Source organism: Canis lupus, chromosome 25, assembly GCF_011100685.1.
Source record: "Canis lupus familiaris isolate Mischka breed German Shepherd chromosome 25, alternate assembly UU_Cfam_GSD_1.0, whole genome shotgun sequence".
NCBI classification, from domain to species: domain Eukaryota; kingdom Metazoa; phylum Chordata; class Mammalia; order Carnivora; family Canidae; genus Canis; species Canis lupus.
This window is the reverse complement of record NC_049246.1, coordinates 18,911,843-18,934,979: the sequence shown is the minus strand read 5'-3', so window position 1 is coordinate 18,934,979 and position 23,137 is coordinate 18,911,843. Positions and strand designations below refer to the sequence as shown.

Below are 23,137 nucleotides of genomic sequence, written 5' to 3'. Positions count from 1 at the left end.
GAGGAAAGCCTATCCACTGGAAGAAAGACAGTCTCTTCAATAAATGGTGCTGGGAAAATTGTACATCCACATGCAGAAGAATGAAACTAGACCACTCTCTTGCACCATACACAAAGATAAACTCAAAATGGATGAAAGATCTAAATGTAAAACCAGATTCCATCAAAATCCTAGAGGAGAACACAGGCAACACCCTTTTTTAACTCGGCCACAGTAACTTCTTGCAAGATACATCCACAAAGGCAAAAGAAACAAAAGCAAAAATGAACTATTGGGACTTAATTTTTCTTTCTTTTATTTAAATTTTGTTAGTTAACATACAGCGCCATATTGGTTTCTGGAGTAGAATTCAGTGATTCATCACTGACATACAACACTCAGTGCTCATCACAAGTGCCCTCTTTAATACCCATCTCCCATCTAGCCCACCCCCTACCCATCTCCCTCCATAAACCCTCAGTTTGTTCTCTATCATTGAGTCACTTATGGTTTGTTTCACTCTCTCCCTCTCCCTCCTTCCCAATATATTCATCTGTTTTCTTTCTTAAATTCCACATATGAATGAGATCATATGGTATTTGTCCTTCTCTGATTCATTTCACTTAGCATAATACTCGCTAGCTCCAACCATGTCATTGCAAATGGCAAGATTTCATTCTTTTTAATGGCTAAATAATATTCCACTATAGATCTATTTATATATTTATATAAATATATAATATATATTTTATATATCATATATAAAATATATAAATATACTATATATAATAATATATAACATATATTTTATGATATATAAAATATATAAATATAAATTATATATTTATATTTATATTTAAATTATATATATATATTGGTGTGTGTGTGTATATATATATATATATATATATACCACATCTTCTTTATCCATTCATCAGTCAATGGACATTTGGTCTCTCTCCATAGTTTGGCTACTGTTGATAATGCTGCTATAAACATTAGGGTGTATGTACCCCTTCAAATCTATATTTCTGTATCCTTTGCTAAATACCTAGTAGTGCAACTGCCAGATTGATTTTTAATTTTCTGAGGAACCTCTAAACAGTTCTCAGAGTAACTGCAATACTTTGCATTCCCACCAACAGTGTGAGAGGGTTCCCCTTTCTCCACATCCTCACCAACCCCTATTATTTCTTGTTTATTTAATTTTAGCCATCCTGACAGGTGTGGGTTGGCATCTCTCTGAAAATCAGCTGACTTTCCATCTCCTGAAGCAGTTTGTCAAACTGCAGGTTGTAGCTTATAAATCAATTTAATAAGTTGCAACAGCATTAAAAAAAAAAGCTAGAAAGGAATAAAATTGAAACTACCAGAAGCAACACATGTATATAAAGTAATATGGCTTCATACAACTCTACTTGCAGTTTTATACATACATATATGGAGAAGTATATGAACAATGAATTTCTTAGTGTACATTGTGATTCTTAAGTTGAGAAGCCACTGCCTAGGAGGAATCTTGTAATAGGATTTATCCCCAGAAACTCACCTAAATCATAATCCCAGTGGTCCTTCCAGCCTAGCCCCTCCTGCCCCTCTGCAAAACCCCGAAGACCCTTAAGCTCACCTGGTCAGCAAGTACCTTTAGATAAGTTCAGAGAATTTGTATTTGCCTCCTTACAAGGGAAGAAAACTCAGACCCAAGAAGAAAGGGCTCCTGGTTCTGGCCCAACATTGCCATTTTTAAGCTAAGCCTGCCGAATTTGCTTCACACCCCACAGGACAACATCAAGTCATAGTAATGAGAATTAACTTGATGGATTCTTTGTTTATTCCCATGTTCTCCATCCCCAGGGTGTGTTTTAAGGAAGGTAGGGGGAGGACAGCCCACTCACCCACTTTAGAGGAGAAACACATGATTCTTAAGGCGAATAGACAAGGCATTCCTGGCTTAATGCTTCCTTAAATTTCTTCATGTTAAAGGAGTTATTTAGAGAAAGAAAGCTTTTTTTTAGCCTCTAATTTTAGCAGGAAGAAGAATTAAAACAGCCCATAATATGGCAGGCTCTCAACAGATGGCTATCTATCAGATGACTGACTATTCAGTGTAATCTGAAAAATAAGCGCCCCCCCCCTTAATTAACTCTGCATTTAGAACATTTGATGGAAGGGTCCTTATAGGGTGGCTCCCAGAGGCCTGCTTCAGCCAGGATGCTGTCTTGTCAGCATCAAGAGGAGACCAAGGAGCATCCAAGAGAGAAGATCGGCACATATGGGTCATCTGACTAAGGAAGGGAGCATGCCCCAACCTCTCCTGTGCACAGCTGCCTGGGGTTCTATGAGCCTCTGGGACTCCAGCTTCTCCAAGTGCTTTCCTTTACAGCCCTGAGGGTTGTTGTAAGCTCTGAGTAACTTCTATCTTACTTAACCCATTTAACTCTCACAAGAAATCTATGAGTGACATTATCATTTTATACATGAGAACTGTGTCTTAAAGAAGTTAAAATGCCCACCAAAGTCACACAGAGAGTTACAGAGCTGGGCTAGCCAGAAGCCCAGTCTCTGCCATGCAGCCCTTACACACCTCTGCTGCTTCTAGCTGAAAGGGCATGAAAGACTGTACTTCACTAAACCCTAAAGGCCCACCACTCATCCACCAGGCTTCAGTTCCACCATAAGCCCAGCCACAGTCCTTCCCACTGAACTTCCTGACCCTTCCAAAGAGACAGGCTGGCCAGGCTGGGTGGGGTTCTCACCCCTTGTTCCTCAAGATCACTCTCTAGAAAGGAGTGGGACACTGGAAGAACATGTTTGAGGCTGAGATCCAGGTACTTGTTTACTTTTTCCATGATGATGGCCATGTGTCCTCAACAGCCCTAGAAGAGAGGACTAAGGGAGCAGGTCAGACAAATGCCAGAAAACCTCCCTGGTATATGCGCATGTGTACATGTGTACTTGTGTGCATGTGTGTGGTCTGTGAAACCCTGGGGATGGAGCAATGCTGTTAAGAGCTTTCCTTGACCTTCTCTAAAAACCATTCCCTCTTCTTAAACTTCTCATCCATACACTTCTGGGCTGGGATACCTGGCCAAGTGATCATGAGAAAGAAAAAAAAAAAAAAAAGCTACCTTCCTCTGAAATTGGCCTGGGACTAAGCTGTGAAAAGTCCATGTCCTGAAAATCTTCTCCATAGGCACCAAATGCAGAAGACTAAATGAAGCCTACTCTTTTCCTAGACATTGCTAACTGAAGGCAGAGGCTTCCATCATTTCTTGACAGGGAAGACTTTTCTCCAAAAAATTATGTGATAAAAATTTAACAACTTAAAAAGAAGAAAGCAATTAAATACCACTTTGTTAAAACTATCCTATAGCCCATCAGGCCCCCTCTAGGTGGGTATTTCCACAAGTCATAGTACAGTTCTTAGAGACTGCTGGGTGTGAGCCCCAGCACAGCCTTGGTCTTGGCAACAGGTATCCTAAGTTAGCCTGGGGGACACACAGGCAAAACACAGCACTCAGAAATGAGTCAGAAGTTAACAGATTAAGTATGGAGATAAAAGGAAGATAGGTCTTTAAACATTTCTGAATTTAAAAAAAGAAACAGAAGGAGTTGTATAAAAAGGGAAGAGATTATGTATAAAAATTTAAATGTTCGGGATCCCTGGGTGGCGCAGCGGTTTAGCGCCTGCCTTTGGCCCAGGGCGCGATCCTGGAGACCCGGGATTGAATCCCACGTCGGCTCCCAGGGCATGGAGCCTGCTTCTCCCTCTGCCTATGTCTCTGCCTCTCTCTCTCTCTCTCTCTCTCTCTCTATGTGACTATCATAAATAAATAAAAATTAAAAAAAATATAAAAAAAAATTTAAATGTTCACACATAAAAAGCCATGATGTATTCTTCAAGGCTCAACCCACATATACTTAGCACATTGCAGAGACTGCCTAAAGGAAGGGAGTGGGTTCCAGGATGGACATAGAAATGAAATAAAAAGGCCAGAGGCTCACAGACAAGGCTTCAAAAATGGGAAAAAGTCAAGTAAATGTGAGGTGGGGCATCTGGGATCAGATGAGATAACTGTGTCTGAGGCTGTTCTCTGTGTTCTCCTTCCCCAGGCTGCTCTGCCAGTGTCTCACCCCTGGGCTTTCAGTCAGAGCTTGACAGAGTGATCGTGGCCCTGGCATCAGCACTTTCTCATGCATGTGGGCAACCAGCTGGGGCCAACAGAAAGGTGAGAACGCCCGAGGGTGATAGAGCACACCTGTGTATGCACACAGCTTCACTGTCACCCAACCTTGTGGAGACTCATTTGGTGTGTGCATGTGCACACACGTGTACACACATGCACACTTTCATGCATGTACATACCACACACGTGTACATTCACATGCAGAGAACACCGCACTCACGCATAAACATACATGAACATATACCACATACACATACACACTTGGGCCACATATTCTTTTTTATTTATTTATTTATTTATTTTATTTTTTTATTTTTTGGGGCCACATATTCTTTAGGTGGCTCTGCATTCTGTTCAGAAACCCAAGATGCACTATCTGTGCCCATAGGTTAACCCCTATTTTCAGCTCTTTATCTTCCCCAAGATGTGTGTCAGAGACAATATTCCCAGTCCCCTTGCTCATCTCTTTTCTTATACAGAGTTCAGAAGGGAAGCACGATTCATGGAACCTACCCTGAGAGCAGCATGTCAAAGGGAAGAAAGACTCAGAGGGCCTCTGTTCAGGAGACCCTGCCTGGTGCATCCCCAGAGCAATAGGACAGAATTAATCACAGCCACATTTGTTCCCAAAGTGCCTATGAGGGCATAGAAAAGGGAGACCATGATACATATCAGGTCTCAACTGCTACTGAGCAGGTACTTGGGGCCCCCAGGAACACCAGGCAGTCAGTGGTCTGACCACACAAAGACACGGAATCCCAAGCTTGGACCAGTGCAGGCGCCCATGTGGGTTCGGCAATGATACCCTTGTCCATCACTGTTTTTTTCTGGGCTGTGAACTGTAGGAAAGTCACAAGACCTTCTGTTCTTTCAAGGCCTCTGGTCAGGTTGGTGAACAGCCTCTCCCCACCTGTCAACAAGACCCTCACAGGGCAAGTAACATGCCCCTGAAGTCACAGCCGCCACCCTCAGATGGAAAGCACCAAAGTACAAGGTGGGTGCAGGCACCAGCACCAAGTCTTGCACACAGCAGCTGTATTCTTTGGTTGTGTTCCTTAGCTCCCAGTACTGAGAATTTTATTTTTCATAGCTGGAACCTGATTTAAAACCTTAACTCCCTCAAATCCAGCTGAAGTCTTTGGGATGCTCTGCCCATAGTAATTCACCCATCGTCCTGGCTACCTTGGTTTACCAAGGGGTTCGCTGGTTTGATTAACTCTTCAGAACTTGTGTCATTTACTGGGTTTGTTCCCACCTATGGGAATGAGGCCACATTCACTCTGGCTGACCCCAGACTTCATACCTCTACCCTACTACCTTCCAACTCTCCTTCTTCTGATACATGGTCTCCTCCAAGATGGAGTCATATGGTTGACCTGTTCTTCTTCCAAGTTGACCAAGAGGCTGAGATGGATCTGTTTGCTTATGTTGACTTGATTTCTCTCCATGCATTTAGATGCATGGTCTGTTCCTCTCTTCATCTTCTTTTAATAACAATAAGTAGTAATAGTCATATTGACTGCTTTGTATATACTGGACCTGAGGTAAACACTTTATCTGCTCTCTACGTTAATCCTCACAATAACCCTGTAAAGTACATACTATAGCTCCATTTTTTAAAGGTGAGAGAACTGGGTTTCAGAGAGGCTAAGTTAGGTTGATGGAGCTTGGATATCAGCTCAGGAGGTCTGAGTCTCAGAGCCTGTACTAATCCCCGTTAATTCCTCCACCAAAGTTACAATAGCCCTTCCTCTCAGAAACATCTCTCCCATTGATTTCCTTGTTTAGGGTATCTAGAAAACTTGTACAAATAAAGTCTCCTGTGAGCAAGGGGCGAGGAATCTAGACTCTCCTGCTGTCACCAGGCCTGGGTTCCTGGAGGATCAGGGACTCCAGAAAGGAGGATCACACAAAGGCAAATTAGTGTAGGGACCAAGGGCCCCCCACCTCCTCACCAAAGATAGGCCATCTGGCATGAAGATTATTTTGAATTAGAAGCAATCAAAACCCAGTAGACTCAGGAGAAGTTCTTTAACGCCCTCCCCACCCCCCACCCTCCACTGCCTAAAAGAATTTAGGTAAAGGATCTGCTCCGGGAAGAGAGTTGTCACCATAGAAAACTACATTGTAATATGAACTAGGTGTGGTGGACAGGGAGGAATGGAGCAAGGCCTGTTTGGTTAAAGTCTTCTATGCCTCGTTGTTTCTGTGGGCCCAGAATGTTGTTTACCAAACATTTACTCCCATTCTTCCTTGAATTACTTTCCTTCCCTTTGAAGTCTCAAACCCCTTCTCCTTAGTTCAGGATGACACATACACCTCATTTTCTCATCTTTGGAATCTTATATCCATGTGGATTCCCTGTATATATGAAACTAAATTTGCTTTTCTCCTGTTAATCTGTCTCATGTCACTTTGATTTAGTCCAGCTAGAAGGATCTTAAAAAGCAGAGGAAATTCTTCCTCTTAGAATCCCAGAGACCTGGATTTTTTTCTCTTTCTTTCTTTCTTTCTTTCTTTCTTTCTTTCTTTCTTTCTTTCTTTCTTTCTTCTTCTTTCTTTCTTTCTTTCTTTCTTTCTTTCTTTCTTCTTCTTTCTTTCTTTCTTTCTTTTTCTTTCTTTCTTTTTCAAAGACTTGGATTCTAAACTGGGATCTGCTCTCAAAGTTGTGCATCTTGAGCAAACACTTTGCAGCCAGTGTCATAAGCTACAGCCTGAGGATAATTTCACTCAGCAGATATTTTTTGCTGTCTTTGATACAGAGCTGAAGGAGTCAGGAAGAACAAACAATTACAATAAAAGGCTCTAGAAGTTTACAGATGTCTGCAAGGATCAGGAAAGATTTTGTGATGGTGGTATCCTTTGAAATAGAATTTAAAATAAGAGGAGGGTCCTAATGGGAAGAGGCATTGGGGAAGGGTGTTCCTGGAGGGGAACAGTGTTGACAAAGACATGGAGGTGAGAAAGCTAAGATGTAGCTCATGAACTGAGACCAGTCCCAAAGGCCCAAAGGCCCAAAGGCTCATTGAGGACAGTCCAACCCTCTCATTTCAAGGGGCAGAAACTGAGATCAAGACTTGAGTTTCTCAAAGGGAATCTGAACAGTATGGCAGTGTATTGACCAGGATCCCAGTAGGAAGCAGCTGGCACTTTCCAGATGGAAAATTTGAGGGGAATATAATTAAGGAGGACATATAAAAGTGCAGGCAGGTACATGTAGCCACAAAGGCTAGCATAGTATCCTGGGGCAGGTAGTAATTTGTCAATATCTCCCCTTCCCAAGCCTGAAGGGTAAGAGCATAGAGCAGTCACTAGACCCCAGAAGGAGCACTATTTGGGGAGGGCCTAAAGCACAGCCAACCTGATGTAGAGGTAAAAAATTCCTTTCCCTCCAGCCTTAGATTCTTGGCTGGGGCCCTGTAAATTACACTGACAAAAGATCAACAAGAGAAAAAGAGAAACAGAAGTTTGTTAACAAAACATGACACACACACACACATGAAACACTCAGTGAAATGTAGAGAAAGGGTCCTTAGAACTGGAACTTACACAGCATCTTAACAAAAGAACAGTAAATTTTTAGAGAGGTGACAAGACAAAACAAAAGGTCTTTCAGTTTCTAGAGAAGGCAAATACATGGGGGAACTAGTGGAGAATAAGGGCTAGTTTTAGCAAGGTTTTTGTGTAAATTCCTCTGATGCCATTTCCAGGCTCATAAACATCTAGAGTTGTCTCAGTGATTAACTCCTGCCCTTCCAAGAGAAGGGAGAGGGCACCTTTAAAATGCACGTCCTGGGCAGCCTGGGTGGCTCAGCGGTTTAGTGCCATCTTTGGCCCAGGACGTGATCCTGGAGACCTGGAATTGAATTCCACTTGGGGCTCCTGGCACGGAGCCTGTTTTTCCCTCTGCCTGTGTCTCTACCCCTTTCTCTCTTTCTTTCTGTGTCTCTCATAAATAAATAAATAAATAAATAAATAAATAAATAAATAAATAAGTAAAATCTTTTAAAAAATAAAATAAAATGCATGTCCTGTTTCTAGGTAAATAGAGCAGAGAGCTTGCCTTATATCTGCTTCTTCTCAATTGCCTTCAGCTCAAAATAACCAATATGCCAAGGTGACATATTTCTGGGTGGCATATTATGTACCCGTCACTGAAAAGTCATTCACCTGCTGAGGCAGAGATGGCTGAGTGGGTACAATTTCAGGGAATCTTTGTGTCTGTCAGTTTCTCTGTCACATAAATAATCTCATCCTTCTCTAATCCCAGACACCTCAGGGAGGAGTTAAAAGCGGCCAATACATTCCTTTTCTATTGGGCAGCAGAAGCCTGAAAGAATGTCTCTCATTTCCTCTTCCTAGCTCCCAGCAGGACCTGGGGCCTGGACAGCTCCCACAGTGTACCGCCAAAAGAGGAGACACCATGAGCCCAGGTTCTAGGGGGTGGATCCTGGGGCCTGGACTCAGACACAGAGCCTTTCCTGAGTTGCAGGTAGGAGTCTGACTCTGACCAAGGTCCTCTTTACCTCAAGGAGTGCTATGAACCTCCGCCTCCTCCAAGGATTCTGAGCTGTTCAGCTGCCCCATCTCTCAGCCGTGCTTATTATCTGCACACTATATGTGACTCTGGGGGCCAGAAATCAAACACAGGGGTGGAGAAAATGTGACTGGGAGGGATATTTTGTGGGAAAAGAAATTAGGTTTGGAGAGTATTGGTCAAGAAAATCACCCATTAAATGTTCACTGATTGTCTACGTAGGGGAGGAAATCATTTTTTCTATGTCCTTCAAGATTCTTCTATCAGGGCACCTGGGTGGCTCAGCAGCTGAGTATCTGCCTTCGGCTTAGGTCATGATCCCAGGGTCCTGGGATCAAGTCCCACAAAGGGCTTACTGCAGGGAGCCTGCTTCTCCCTCTGCCTATGTCTCTGTCATTCTGTGTCTCTCATGAGTAAGTTCATAAAATCTTAAAAAAAGATTCTTCTAACTGGACTAAGAACTAAGTTGACATGAGACAGATTAACAGGAGAAAATCAAATTTTATTTCATACATATAGGGAATACACACAGACATGAGATTCTAAAATTAGATGAAATTAGGTATATCTTGAACTAAGGAGAAGGGGATGGGGAATTCAAAGGAAGAAATGTAATTCACGGAAAGATGAAAAAGAGTAAATGTTTGGTCAATGGATGTTTGCTGGGCCATACAGAAACAATAGGACATTGAGAGGACTTTGATGCAACAGGCCTTGCTCCATTCCTCCCTGTCCACCACACCTAGTTCATATTACAGTGTAGTTTTCTGTGGTGACAGCTCTCTTCCTGGAGCAGGTCCTCTGTCTAAATTATTTTAGGTGGTTGTGGGGGAAGGTCAAATTCTTTGGGCCTTGATTGTTTCAAATTTGGTATAATCTCCATGCTGAGTCTGGTCTTGGTAGTGGGATGCCCTTGGCCCCTACATCTATAATATTCATAAAGGCAAGAAGTGGGAACCTGTGAAGGTTTAAAAGAATCTTCATCTTTTCAAAACAATGAGAAAAAAAAAAAAACCAAAAGAAAGCAACAATAGGTATGATTACATAATAAACAGGATTCTCTAGGTCAAAATTTACCATTAACTGATACTTTTGCTCTATGAGAAAAACATGTAAATGGCCCTAAGAGAAAGGAAATACTGACTTATAAAATTATATGAAAAATGTTCAAAGAAATGTTAATTAAACTACACACCCTTTTATATCTACCTAAAGCATTTAACTAAAGTACTGTTTATGAGGATGAAAAAGATAGACACTCCCATATCCAGCTGATTGAGGATAAAAAGTTAAAACCTTGCTGGAAAGCAATCTGGCACTTTGTGCCAAAAGTCCCTAAAATATTCAGTCCACTTGACTGAGTCTCCAATTCTAAGAATCTAAGGGGAAAAATTTTTAAATACAGGCAAATATGAGGAAACAAGGACACTGAAATTTTTTATAATAAAAAAATAAATGGAGATGCTCTAAATTTCTGATAATATAAGGGTTTGCCTGAATTGTGGTAGAGCTCTATTGCAAGATATTAATGTCTTTACGAAAAATAAGGTTATGGAGAATTTCCAATGTTATTAAGGTAAAAGATGAAGATAGAGAATCATGTGGCATGATTTCATATATGGATATATATATATTCTTAAAAAGGCACATGGGAAAAACAAGAAGAGAGGGCCATAAAGGTAGTAGTGAGACTAGCTTAAGGAAAGAGAGAAAAAACTGAAATGAGAAGGCCTAAAATGTAAGAATGATTACTTAGTTAGCTTATGCTGCAGGACCAACAACACAAATCCCCTGATTTGGTCTGGGCCCACCTCGTAGTTCTGGATCTCACAGAGTGTCTGCATTTCAACTGGGCCCCAGATCCAGACAGGGCTTGCCCAAGACAGTGTTTCAGGGCAACCGTGCATCCAGGGTCTCTCCTCATCCTCCCAGGGCCCACAGGCCAGCCTGGACATGTCCTTCGTACAGTGTTGGCAGAATCACAAAGGACCTCTTGAGGCCCAGGCTCAAAACTGGCACCAGGTGACTTCTGCCTATCTTCATGGCCAAAGGAAGTCAGATGGTGGAGCTCAGCTTCAGGCTGTGAGAAAAACCCCACACACTGTGTGAGGGAACTACAGAAGAGCATGTGAAGGGCACAAGTTCAGAGGGGGCGAAGAAGTGTGGCCTTCAGTGCAGTCCACATGTTATTAATGTACTCATTTATATATTTGAATGTTATATTTACTTATATTCTATACTGAACCAGGGTTACCTTTTACAATGAAAAATGAAAGTTGGGAGATTCTTTTGTTAGGGCATATTTTTGTTTTTCACTTCTTTTTAATCAAAAGATACTAGGGCAAATCTGATAGTAAAGGAATGGAAATGGGAAAGAAGCCTACGAAACATAATGTTTTGTCCATAGGGCATCCTCAGAGATTGCAGTTTCTGCTCATTCACTTAAAACAAGTGCCACCCCTATAAAGGTATAGCAAATCCTACAGATGTCACTGGAACCATCCCCGCACAGACTGGGAAACTCTTTCTATTGAAAGAACATTTTTTATGAAAGTAAAATAGCAGATACTGTGACAGTCCATGACATAATGGAGCTACATGACATGGGAAGCCATTGGTATCCAAAATGGGTGATAATGATTTTAACTATCATTCCCATACACTAAGCCATGATTAATTAATTTTCTCTCTGCCAAATACACAGGGAGTCACATTAGTGCCCAAGACTGGCAGAAAGAAAAGGTGTTATTTGTTGAGAACTTCTTATGAGCCAGGCCTGTGCTGGTTGCTTTCACAGAGAACACCCATGTGAACCTCACAATAGCCCTACTCTGAGAGACATATTGATTCTTCAGCTATGGAAGCTGAACCTCAAGAGAGGGAGGTAACTTTGCCCAAGAGTGTTTCAATTTCCATTCTGCCCAAACTTGTGCTTTTTCTTCTATATCATGCTGCCTGACCTCATTCAGAAACATAAATGAGGAAGGGTAGGAGATTTTGCCCTGATCTCCATCTTTTTCAACCAGCATTTACAGAAGAAGGGCTGAGTGTGAGAGAGCTAGAGATCCACAGACATGTGAAACCCAGTCCCCCTGCTCAAGGAACTTACAGGTCAGGAAGGCATCTTGGTGTCCAATGAGATGGCAAAATGAACATACAATACAGACACTTGTAAAAAAAATGTATGTGCAAAAAGCATGATCTATTGATGGATATTGCTAGACAACACTTAAAATTTCTAGGGCACCTAGGTGACTCAGTTGGTTAAGCATTTGCCTTAGGCTCAGGTCATGGTCCCAGGGTCCTGATATCTAGCCCTGCATTGGGTTCCCTGCTTAGTGGGGAGTCTGCTTCTCCCTCTGCCCCTCACCTTACTTGTGTTCTCTTTCATGCATGCGTGTACTTGCCCTATCTCAAATAAATAAATAAAATCTTAAAAAAATTTTCCACCTCTATATTTTTTCACATCTCCTATATGTTTTCTATCTATTTGCCTCTGGGCTCTGTATTCCAGATGATTTCTTCACAAGTTTCTACAAACTCATTACAGCTAGGACTATATGTAAGCCATCAATCACACTGCCATTCTCTTCATATGTTTTCATTCCTAGATTTATTTTTCTCCATAATATTCTTTTGCTTGCTTTATGGATTATATTCATTCTTTTGTCTTCCTTCACATTTAAAAAATATTTATTTATTTTATAAAGAGAAAGAGAGAGAGAGAGAGAGTGTGTGTGTGTGTGTGTGTGTGTGTGCGCGAGAGAGTTGGGGGAGGGGGGAGAGAGGCTCCTCTCTTGAATAGCTTGAATGTATCATGTTCAATCAAGCAGATTCCCTGCTGAGCGGGGACCCCCCACAAACACACACACACTTGGGGCTCTATCCCATAACCATGAGATCATGACCTGAGCCAAAATCAAGAATCAGATTCTTAACTGACTAAGCCACCCAGGCACTCCTCCTCTTTCACAATTTAAACATGCTTATATGACAGTCATGCTCATATCTCACTGTTATCTCTAGGTTCTTAAGGGTATTTTCTTTAAGTCTATTTGCTTTTGTGCCATTGGATTTCCTTCCATATTTTGTGTTTTCATCCACACATCATCTTCAGGGGGACTGTCCTCTGTGCAGGCCTCCCTCTGGGGCGACTGTGATTATCTCCACTTGCACACTATGGGGTTTGTTGCTCCCAGTTCTCTTGGGAGGTTAGTTTCCATCTCCCTCTCTTGGGAGGTTAGTTTCTCATCTCTCTCTCTCTCATCTGGCCTCTCACAATGTGCTCAACCTCATGATTCCAATTTCTCACATCAAATCTGTTCCAACCTCAGCCCTGAACAACAAGCTTGCTCAGCAATGGACCATGTGCTCAGGCCAGATATAGGTTTTGAATTCAAGTTCAGGAAATAGAGAGCCACTTCCTGAGTTCAGACTTTACTCAGGTAGCCAGGGACAAGTTCCCAAAATAAATGGCCTTATGACCTCAATATCTGCCTAAAGTGGCAGTTAATACCTCAGCCTTTAAGAAAAAATAACTACATGCCATGTACCTTCAGGTTCCTCCTACCACTGACTTGTCTCTTCATCTCTGGCTTCAGGAGAGTTCCCATTGAAACATGGTTCTGCATTTATATTTGTATTTTATCTGGCATTTCATGTGTGGAACAAGAAGTGAGCTTTCCATGACAGGCAAGTTGACCAGGCAATTGGATGTTGTGCTAACCCAGGATATGCTCCACGAATAGCTTGAATGTATCATGTTCAAAATCAAACCCATCAGCACCTATGATCTCCTATAAACTCGAGGATCCTCTGTCTTTCTACTTCATAACCGTTAGTACATGATTTTCATCTTCATGGTCCCTGTGGTCACAGGATGGCTGCTGGAAAGGCAGTAAGGTAAAAAGGCACAGGCTGACTGTCAGCTCTTTTTTTAAGAGGTTTTCCAGAATCCATCCTTTCAACAATTTTCTTTTACATCTCATTAGCCAAAATTTAGTCATATGGTAATCTCAATCTACAAGAGGGTCTGAAATAAGCAGTTCTTCAGCTGGGTGCACAACACTCCTAACAAATTGAGTTCTATTAATAAGAAAGTCTCTGCCATAGTAACCAAGACTAGCACACAAGACCCTTTGTGGCCTACTGTCTGTAGTCCCCATATCACCTCCATTTCTCCAGCATCATCACCCTCTACTTTCCAAACAAATTCCATGCTACCACCAAACTGAACTTTGGCTACTTCCTGTAGCAACTTTCCCACTGCAACCCACAGGTAACATCCATCACTCATAATTCCTTGTCTTAGGTCTGTCATTCTTTTTTTTTTTTTAAGATTTTGTTTATTTATTCATGAGAGACACACAGAGAGAGAGAGGCAGAGACACAGGCAGAGGGAGAAGCAGGCTCCATGTAGGGAGCCTGACGTGAGACTCCATCCTGGGTCTCCAGGATCACACCCTAGGCCGAAGGCGATGCTAAACCACTGAGCTACCCGGGCTGCCCAGGTCTGTCATTCTTGATAGACTGAAAACGCCATGGAAGTTCACTAATGGAATTTCAGAACTAATCATTGGCTTGATACATACTGTGTGTTCAATAAATCTTTCTTTACTTATGAATGAGTGGACAGATGGATGGATGAAGGTTCCCTTTCTCTCTCATATATCTGTTTTCATATATACTGTTCCCTTTGCCTAGCATGCTTTCCTGTATTTACCACCCAGCTAATTCCTGTTTATCACTAAGATTCAGTTGAGATGTGCCCTCTTTGAGAAAGTTCTCCCAAAGAACAAGATGAGGTACCTTGCTTTTTGCTCTGGTGGCCCCTGTGTATCCCACCACAATAGCCTTTATTATGCTGGATTGTACATCTGGGTTTACTTGCCTTTCAGCTTTGAGCTCTTTGAGAGCAGACCTGACTTCAACTCTGTAAGTCCAGTGCTGATCTCATGGCCTGTCATGGAGCAGGAACTCAATAGATTTGCAATGAAAATAGAGTAAGAGTGAAAGTAATGAAGACCATGTGTCCCTTGTTTCTAGAGAAAGATATGGCTTGTGGAAGATGCTTTGGATGAGCTGAATGAGGAGTTCTTCCAACTCAGTGCTCAAGCCCTCGAGCTTCAGAAGGAAAATGACAAGCCAGGCCAACTGCCCCCAAGTGAAGGAAATGCATTTGCGGTAAGCACAGCAGGCCACCACCTCAGCTCCTGAGGTGTCCTACAGACAGCTGGGTCTTACAGTGTGGACCCCACAGAGCCACAACCCCTTTCATAGAAGAGTTGAGATCAGAACAACCAGCTCTGACCAGAAAGCCCACCTGTTTTTGGTTTTGCCTGTTTGCATTGGCAAGTACTTCTAAAGACAGGGAAGCCCACTCAATCAGTTTGGTCTTGCAGGTCTCTAAGTAAATTGATGGCCTGGAAAGACTGAGGAAGACATGACAAGGGAGCAATAAAAATAGCCTAAGTACATGGTTCTGGAACAAGGACTTTTCCATGAGATGCATTTGTCATCTAGATTGCTCTCTTATCCTAACTTGGGTCTCTGGAGATGTTAACATAGGGAAGGTTGGAGGGGACAAAGACAAGGGACAGAAGAGATAATTCTATCTGCACTGAGCTCAATAAAATTCTACTCATCAAAGCAGGCAGCTGGCTTGTAGGCCTTATTTGCCACTTGGAGTTTTTTTTTGTTGTTGTTTTGTTTTTTTTAAGATTGTATTTATTTATTTGACAGAGAGAGAGCACAGTAGGCAGAGCGGCAGGCAGAGGGAGAGGGAGAAGCAGGTCTTCTCCTGAGCAAGGAGCCTGTTGTGGGGCTAGATCCCAGGACCTGGGATCATGACCTGAGCTGAAGGCAGATGCTTAAACAACTGAGCCACCCAGGTGCCCCGCCACTTGAAGATTTTTAATATTGCATTAAAATACCATTTCTTTTGACCTGAGTTTTTTGTTACACTCTTAACTTTTGCACCCAAACCAGCACCTTCCTCATTTTACCCCACTCCCTGCCTTAGTGAATTGCTAAACACAGGCAATGCCCTGGCTGGTGAAGGAGCATGCATAGTTACCTCCTCTTGCTAGGCTTTCCAGAGCAGGCATCTGTGCCATATCTGTGTCATCAAGGAATTCCTCCTTCAACTAGGAATGCCCCTAGGACTGAGGATCCAGGAGGAGCAGGTTTGGGGCACTGCAATGCTCCACAAATACAGAGAGTTCCATGAGAACATTGTATGTGTCTGGGCCTTAATGTTGGGAGGTCTGGAGAATCTGTTTTTCTTGGTCAATCTGCCCTCCCTCTTTTTTTTAAAAAAAATATTTTATTTATTTATTATTTATTCATTACAGACAAAGAGGCAGAGACACAGGCAGAGGGAGAAGCAGGCTCCATGCAGGGAGCCTGATGTGGGACTCGATCCCGGGACTCCAGGATGATGCCCTGGGCTGAAGGCAGATGCTAAACCACTGAGCCACCCAGGGATCCCCTGCCCTCCCTCTTAAGACCAAAACAAGAAAGAGCACCTGTGCTCACAAATGACTAAAGGAAAATTTATGTTGTGTACAAACAACGCACAGCAAGGGCTGTAACAGTCACAAAATGCACAGATGCCCTTCCCAGCAGGGCTGGGGGAACTGTCTCCTGAGGTCCAAAAGGTTCCCTAAACCCCTAAGGTGGGTCCTTCTCATGAAACCTAAATGAGGATGCCAACCTCTCATTGTGTTCTTTCTTCATTGTGTCTATTGTTCCTTAATTGAGCTTCATCTAGACTTTTTCCAAAAAAGCCACTAAGCTGCACGGTCTCTGTGTAGCCCCCCTCCACTTCAGATAGGCAGCTATGATGTCAGTTCCACTGCAGAGAGACCTGGCACAGGGACCTATCACTGACAGCGTTGAGGGACTCAGATGATTTGGTGAGGATAAAGTAACAGAGATACTTCAAGATTAAGAAGAGATTATATAAATATCTCTAGTATTAAGGAAGGAAAAAACAGGATGAGCGGAGGGGCTGTAAAATGCAGCAAGACTTAATTATTCAATAATTATTTCAGATTATTAACCATGATGATTATGTAATGGATATAATTAGTTGTTGTTGTGCATTAATGTAACAACATAAACCCAGGGAACACTATGTCTTTATTAGTTAATTGTGAGATCAGCCCCTCGAGGTAACTCATTGGCATCTTCCCAAGTTTTTGGTTGGGTGGTTATGCCTAGAGACTATCAGAGTGACAAGAGTCTTCAAGCCAAGGTCACATAATAGATTCAGGAAAGAGATAGGGGTCACATCTCCTTTTTCTATTTGTGTCCTTTTCAGGAGGTTCCCAACATCTTGCCTTATGTGTGGCTGGAAGACAGACTCTATCCAGCAGAGGCAGGTGGCCCAGATGAAGAGAATTTGAGGAACAGTGCCCTGAGGAGTGAGCAGGCCCTGATGCTGGGAGTGAGAAGAGCCCACCTGGCTCAGAGGATTGAAGACCTGGAGTGGGAGCTGTCCCTGCTCCTCCAGGTGACAGATGGCAGTGTGTGTGCAGGAGGGGACTGGCCCAGCCTAGGGAGACACTGAGTCACACAGGATGCTGTGGTGGCCACCTGTAGGCGTGTCTTCTCCACAGAGAACACAACCAGGTTAATCCACTCAGTCCTGGTAGGAAAGAGTGGGTGTCTGAAGGGCCACCAGGCCTGGAGGGTGTGCTCAGTTTCAGGACATGTTCCTTTTGGGTAACACCCAACTTTTTTTTCAGAGCCTGGACTTGTACAGATTTCTGCCTGGGATCCTTTGGGGTGAGGAAAAATAAAGTTGTAGAGTTTGAGAAAATTGACCTGTGTTCCCATCACTGAATCTATCCCTCATTCTCTCTTGAGGGTACTGACCACTGAGTGCTGCAGTCCAGGCCAAATGCCCCCAACAGTTTTACTGGGGTGCCCGGCTTCAGGGGTGACAAGTGCTTGGGATGGGGAGTATGAGAACTTAGATGAAGTTGTAGCACAGAGCATCCACACCCATCTTCCATCATTCTGGAGTCATCATGGGGATCCTCAGTGAGCCGCATGTCCTGCCCAGTTCCAGTGACCTCCTGGAGCACAGAAATGAGGTAAGGCATGCTGGCAAGCCCCAGCCTCCTGTGCCACACTGAGGACCTCAGCCCCAGGGGGGACTCTGCTTCCCCAGGACAGCCTACACTTTGTGCCCACTGTGCCTTTGCATAAGCAGTTCTCTTCCCAGAAGGTCCCTCCTTCCTCTGTCCACTCACTCCCGTCGAAGCTCTCTGCACCTTCCAAGACCTGGCCCAGAAGCCCTTGGCATGCAGCTCTTCTCAACCTCCATTCCCAGTCTTTCTTTCCTTTGAATCCTCATGTTGTCTTGTTTCTACTATTCATCATAATCCCACTTTAGTCGTTTGTGCCATGATTTATCCTTCTTTCTAGACTTTAAGTTCCTTAAAGGCAGAGTGTGTCACACATACACACCATTTAGCACACTGTTTTGCACATACAGGATACCAGGTGAGCCAGAAATCCTTCATGAATGTAACTGACTGTACAAAGTCATGCAGTCATGTCAGGGCCACACCAACACATGGGAAACTGAACACCACTAGACAGAGGGAAGCATTCAGAGGCAAAGAAGCAGAGTTCCAGGGCTAAATCTCTGGGACACGTTAAAGGAGGGGCTAGGACTTGAACCAAGCCTTTAAGGGAATGAAAGATGGACTGTGGATAAGGGGCCCAGAAAAGGGAAAGCATTTCTGGCTAGTTAGGTAGCCGGTAAAAAAGAGACATGAGTGAGAAGAGCATGCAAGGTATTAGCTAAAAGGAATCAGGACAGAATCCATTTAGGAAGAAGAAACCACAGGGAGAAGTAAGGGTGGGAAGACTGGCTAAGCCCTCCTGAATCCCTGGCTCCTGGGGGTCTCCTCCCCATCTTCAGCTAGTGCTCTTTAGCCCACAGCCATCCTATGGCTGAGGCTGCCAGGCTGGGCCACAGAACTGTGTCCAGCCATTTCTGATAACCATTGTTGGGTTGAAGTCCTTGGTCCTCACAGCAACTAGATGGAGCCACACCTGGACTCTGATATCTTGTCAATTTGATCAAACATGTGCAGGCCTACCTCTCCATGGACTTGAACCTGGGTGTCCCAAGCAGATATTCACCCAGGGCCTAGAGGAACAGACCTCCCCCTGTTGTTCATTGGGTCTGTCAGGATGGCCACCCACTGTTGTGCCTCAAACACTTTAGGAGGGAGGTTTCTCAGGTGACTCTCCCCCCACAATCAGGAGCTGCCACTGCCATAGGGGGTCTCTTCTGCCTGTGAGATCCTACAGTTCAAAGCTCCAGGCCACTGAAGAGAGACAAGCAGTCACAGGGGCCAAAGTCCCCTATCAAGTCCTTACCAACTGGTTTTTGCTTTTCTGGCTGGTTCTAAAGTCTTCATCATCATTCTCTAGGGAGGTGAGTGACTGCTGTCCCTTTTAGTATCAGCAGGTCTCTGGGCTAGGACAGAAGACAGGTCACTCCCCACATCAAACTACAAAAGAAAAAGCACCAATGATGCTGTATTTCCAGTGCCACCTGGGCCTCCAGGCAGCTCTCCATGTATCCAAACTACTTTCTAGTGTGGCCTCTGGGATTGACATTGCTGACCCTGAGAGACCTAGAAATCCTATTTCTGCCACAATCAAACACAGCCCCCAATGTGTGTCTGACAATATTCATTCACAGATACATGATTCAGAGTGGACCAAGGCCCAGAACAGAGCTGAGGCCTGGGGGTCCTTACTAGCCATGTGCCCATGGGCCTGAAGGATCAGCCTGAGTCAACATGGGGGCTCATCCCAGGAGTGAGAGGTCTGTCTACCCAGATCTGAGCCCAGTGCCACTTCTCATGGATCCTAAATCAACCATCAGAACAGCTAGACATTAATCAAACTCAAAGATTACCCTTCATTCACGGAAGGGGTCCAGAAGGGGGAGAGGCTGGTCCAGGCTTTCACAGTTTTGGATGTCTTGTGTCAGGAGGAGTGAAACCCTGAGAAGGTCAGCAAGAGTAGGCTAAGTGCATCTCAAACTGCATATGCAGAAAAATTGCCAGGAATCTTGTTAAAAAGCAGCTTTTGAGTCTAGAGGTTCAGAGTGTCTGCATTTCTAACAAGCTCCAGGAGAGATACCTGGGCTGCTGCTTTGTGAACCTCACTTTAAGTCCAAGGTCATAGGCCTTGGTAAGGAAAGTCAATAGTATTTTAAGATCATTAATCAGGAGAATAATAGGATCTGGGGGTATACAGCACTGGGAGGGCAAAGGTCCTCAATTCTGTATTTTCCTGATTTTGAGCTGCTACTAGACACCCAAATCTGCTACAAGCTGCACATGTGGGCCTGGAGCTCGGGTGACATGGGAGCTGAATACAGGAGAGCCTCCAAAGGACGCTGATATCTGGAGTCCATGCAGCACTCAGCAGCCTGCACAGCACTCGGTCCTTGGCAGCCCTGCCCAAAGTAGTTGCTCCCACCCCGCCTATGAAAGTACTTTCTAAATGCCAAAGCCTGGGCTAAGAGCTTTAAATACATAATCTCATTCCATTTTCACAGGAACCATATTGCTTAGGTGGCACCATTTCCAGTCCATAGATGGGGAAATGGAGGGCTGAGAAACAGTAATCTTAGGAACTATGTGACAGAGTTCATATTAGACTTTGGTCTATCTGAGAGCAAAGCCCATGTCCTATCCACCATGTTACAGTGCTGACTACCCAGTGAATGTTCTGAAATCTACAGGCAGTTAGTAATGAACAGCCCAGCACATACTCCAGAGTCCCTTTGATTTACCTGGGCCAGTGGCTTCTAATGCAGGTTCCTCTAAATCCTATGGGTCTGTTGGTATCAGAGTTCTACAAGGATTCACTTCAGTTGTTTAATTCAAGTGTTTTAAAACTAAAAATTAATAAAACATATTCAAAGATATAACAGCCAAAATACAAATCATCAGAAAACACTCAAGTCTCAACTGCCAGGTTAGTGTGTTTTAATGTGGACTCCAAAAATAAATCTCCTGGCCTCTTAATTTTAAGATATCCTGAAATTGCAAAGGAAGATATTTTTAAATGTTTGGAATTTATAATAGTTGATCTGTATGAATCCAGATTTTTCTCAATAGTGTGTCACAAAATAATATAAGTAAGTGAGATGTTGGCTTGCACATATGTCAGCAAAAGCCACCCATGCCTCCCATTAAAATGTTTGTATTTGTCAGAAGAGCCTCATGGTTTTCATTGACCAATTTACAATAATTTATTCAATTTGAATTTATAAAATAACATACCGCTAAAACGTGGCTTTTTTTGTTGGTGGTGGTGTTGATGATGTTGTTACTTCATATGCTGCCGCCTCATGATTTTGTTGGCAGTAAGATCTCCTTACTTGAGAAGAGCCTCTGCCTGCCTGTGTGTCCCATCCAAGCCCTGAGGCTCTAGGGCTGGGCTCTGGCACAGTGAGTGACCTGCCCTGCCCCTCAGGGGGAAGCCCTGGGACTCAGTAATCTTTGTTAAGAAGGCCTGTCACTTCCCTGGCGTGGGCAGCATCTCTGGGGAAAATACCTCAGCATTTCCGTGTTTGATGGTGCTACTAGCCCTGGTCTCTCCCTACCACGGAAAAGGGACTGCCCCCAGAACTCAGTAGGGCCTGCCCCATCCCTCCCTGCATTCCTTCTTTCCGATGTTGTTGACAACAATAATGCTTGGCACTGACACACCAAGGACAGTCCAGCCTCCCAGCCTGCCCTCACTCTCCCAAGCACTGCTAGGGCCTCAGGAAGGTCAGAGAACAGATGCAAAGACATGCTGTCCACCACCTTCTTAATCACTGCAGACCACTCTCAACTCGAGAGGAAGGGATGACCGACCCTTGCAGGTCTTTGGCTCTACCCTAAGGGAAATGCTCTGCTACAGCAGGAAGAAGCTTGAAGGACCTGTGCTGCACAAGACAATGACGCTCCAACATGGTCAATGTGCAAATGAGAGAGGCATCTGCATTCATGCACAAGTGAAGCTGGAACCAAATGAAAGCTCCCTGCAGTCTGAGAACTGTAGATTCCTCTTCTGCAGCAAAAAGCCAAGATTGTACCCTGCTTACTGCCAGCTGTGCCACCTCCTGGTGAAGCAACAATGAGCAAGCTGCTTAAACTCTGTACTTCAAGTTTCTTGTCAATAAAACAAAGGTGATCAGCACTTGCTTGGCAGGGCTGCTGCTGGAATTAGACATACTATGCATTCATTAAGTTTTTGATGAGTGACTGGCATTCTGTAGATAGCAAACTTGTTAGTTTATTTTTTTCACTCTGAGGAGGTTCTGAGATTGTGGTGGAAGGGCCAAGGGTGAGTTGCCCCAAAATGTGCCACCTTCAAATGCAGGTTATTTCAAGCTGAGAACAATCAAGTCAGGAAAAAACTTTGACCTTTCCCCTAATTGCCTGAAAGAATTTAGATAGAGGACCTGCTTCAGGAAGAGAGCTGTCACATAAATAACTACACTATACTGTGAGCCAACTATGGTAGACAGGAGGAACCTAGCAACGCCTGTTGCATCAAAGTCCTCTCTATGTCCTGTTGTTTTGGGATGGGTCACCAAACACTTGTTAACCAAACATTTACTCCTTTTCATCTTCCTGTGAATTGCTTTAATTCCCGTTGAAGTCCCAGGTCCATATCCCTTCTCCTTAGTTCAGGATGACATATTATCTGATTTATCAGGCTGTCTTTGGAACCTCCTGTCTATGTGAATTCCCTATACACAATTAATTAAATCTGATTTTCTCCTGTTAATCTGTCTCCTGCCAATTTAATTCTTAAACCAGGTAGGAAAACCTGAAAGGGCAAAGGAAAATTTTTCCATGCCAACTGTAGAAAGTGAAGGATCCTTCCCCTAATATAAAAGTTGGGGCCATACAGCCAGGGAGAGAGACAGGAGGAACTTGGGTTTTGGTGACAAGTCCTCCCAGGGTTTGCACAGAGGAGGTCATTCTCATCCTCATTTCTGAAGATGAAAACACTGAAGTTCATGGATATTTCATGACATGCCATAGGCAGAAGCAGCAAAGGACTGGGTGGAAATCTGTTAGTCAAGCTTATCTGAATCCACGTCAACTCTCCTTTGCTCTACAAAGGTCTGAAAAGGATAATACTAATGCTGAAGGTGGTAGCAAGGGAAGGAGAAGCAGTGGTGTTGGTGGTGTCAGGCATTCTTAGCCATTGGGACAGAGTGAGATGGGTCTCCCAATTAGGAATCACTGGCTATACCACTGATTTTTAGACCCTTTATCTTTCGCCTTAATGTTTGCTTGTTTCATGGGCCATGATAAACAGAGAAAATGTATGAAAGATGGGACATTCTAAACTACCATTTAGAACTTCTCTAGAGGCAGAGTTTTGCTGA

At 43.6% G+C, this 23,137-nt stretch overlaps 1 protein-coding gene across 1 annotated transcript in view; it reads left to right on the top strand.

The window, feature by feature from the left end:
• The window catches only part of LOC119865837, a 41,429-nt gene extending 23,926 nt beyond the window's left edge, over positions 1-17,503 (top strand). The window contains exons 8-12 of the mRNA XM_038573058.1: positions 4,093-4,208; positions 5,042-5,160; positions 8,529-8,658; positions 14,749-14,886; positions 17,027-17,503. Coding sequence (XP_038428986.1) covers positions 4,093-4,208; positions 5,042-5,160; positions 8,529-8,658; positions 14,749-14,886; positions 17,027-17,275 — 752 coding nt within the window. The 3' untranslated portion in view covers positions 17,276-17,503. The remainder of the gene's footprint in view (positions 1-4,092; positions 4,209-5,041; positions 5,161-8,528; positions 8,659-14,748; positions 14,887-17,026) is intronic.
• Positions 17,504-23,137: the final 5,634 nt, after the last annotated feature.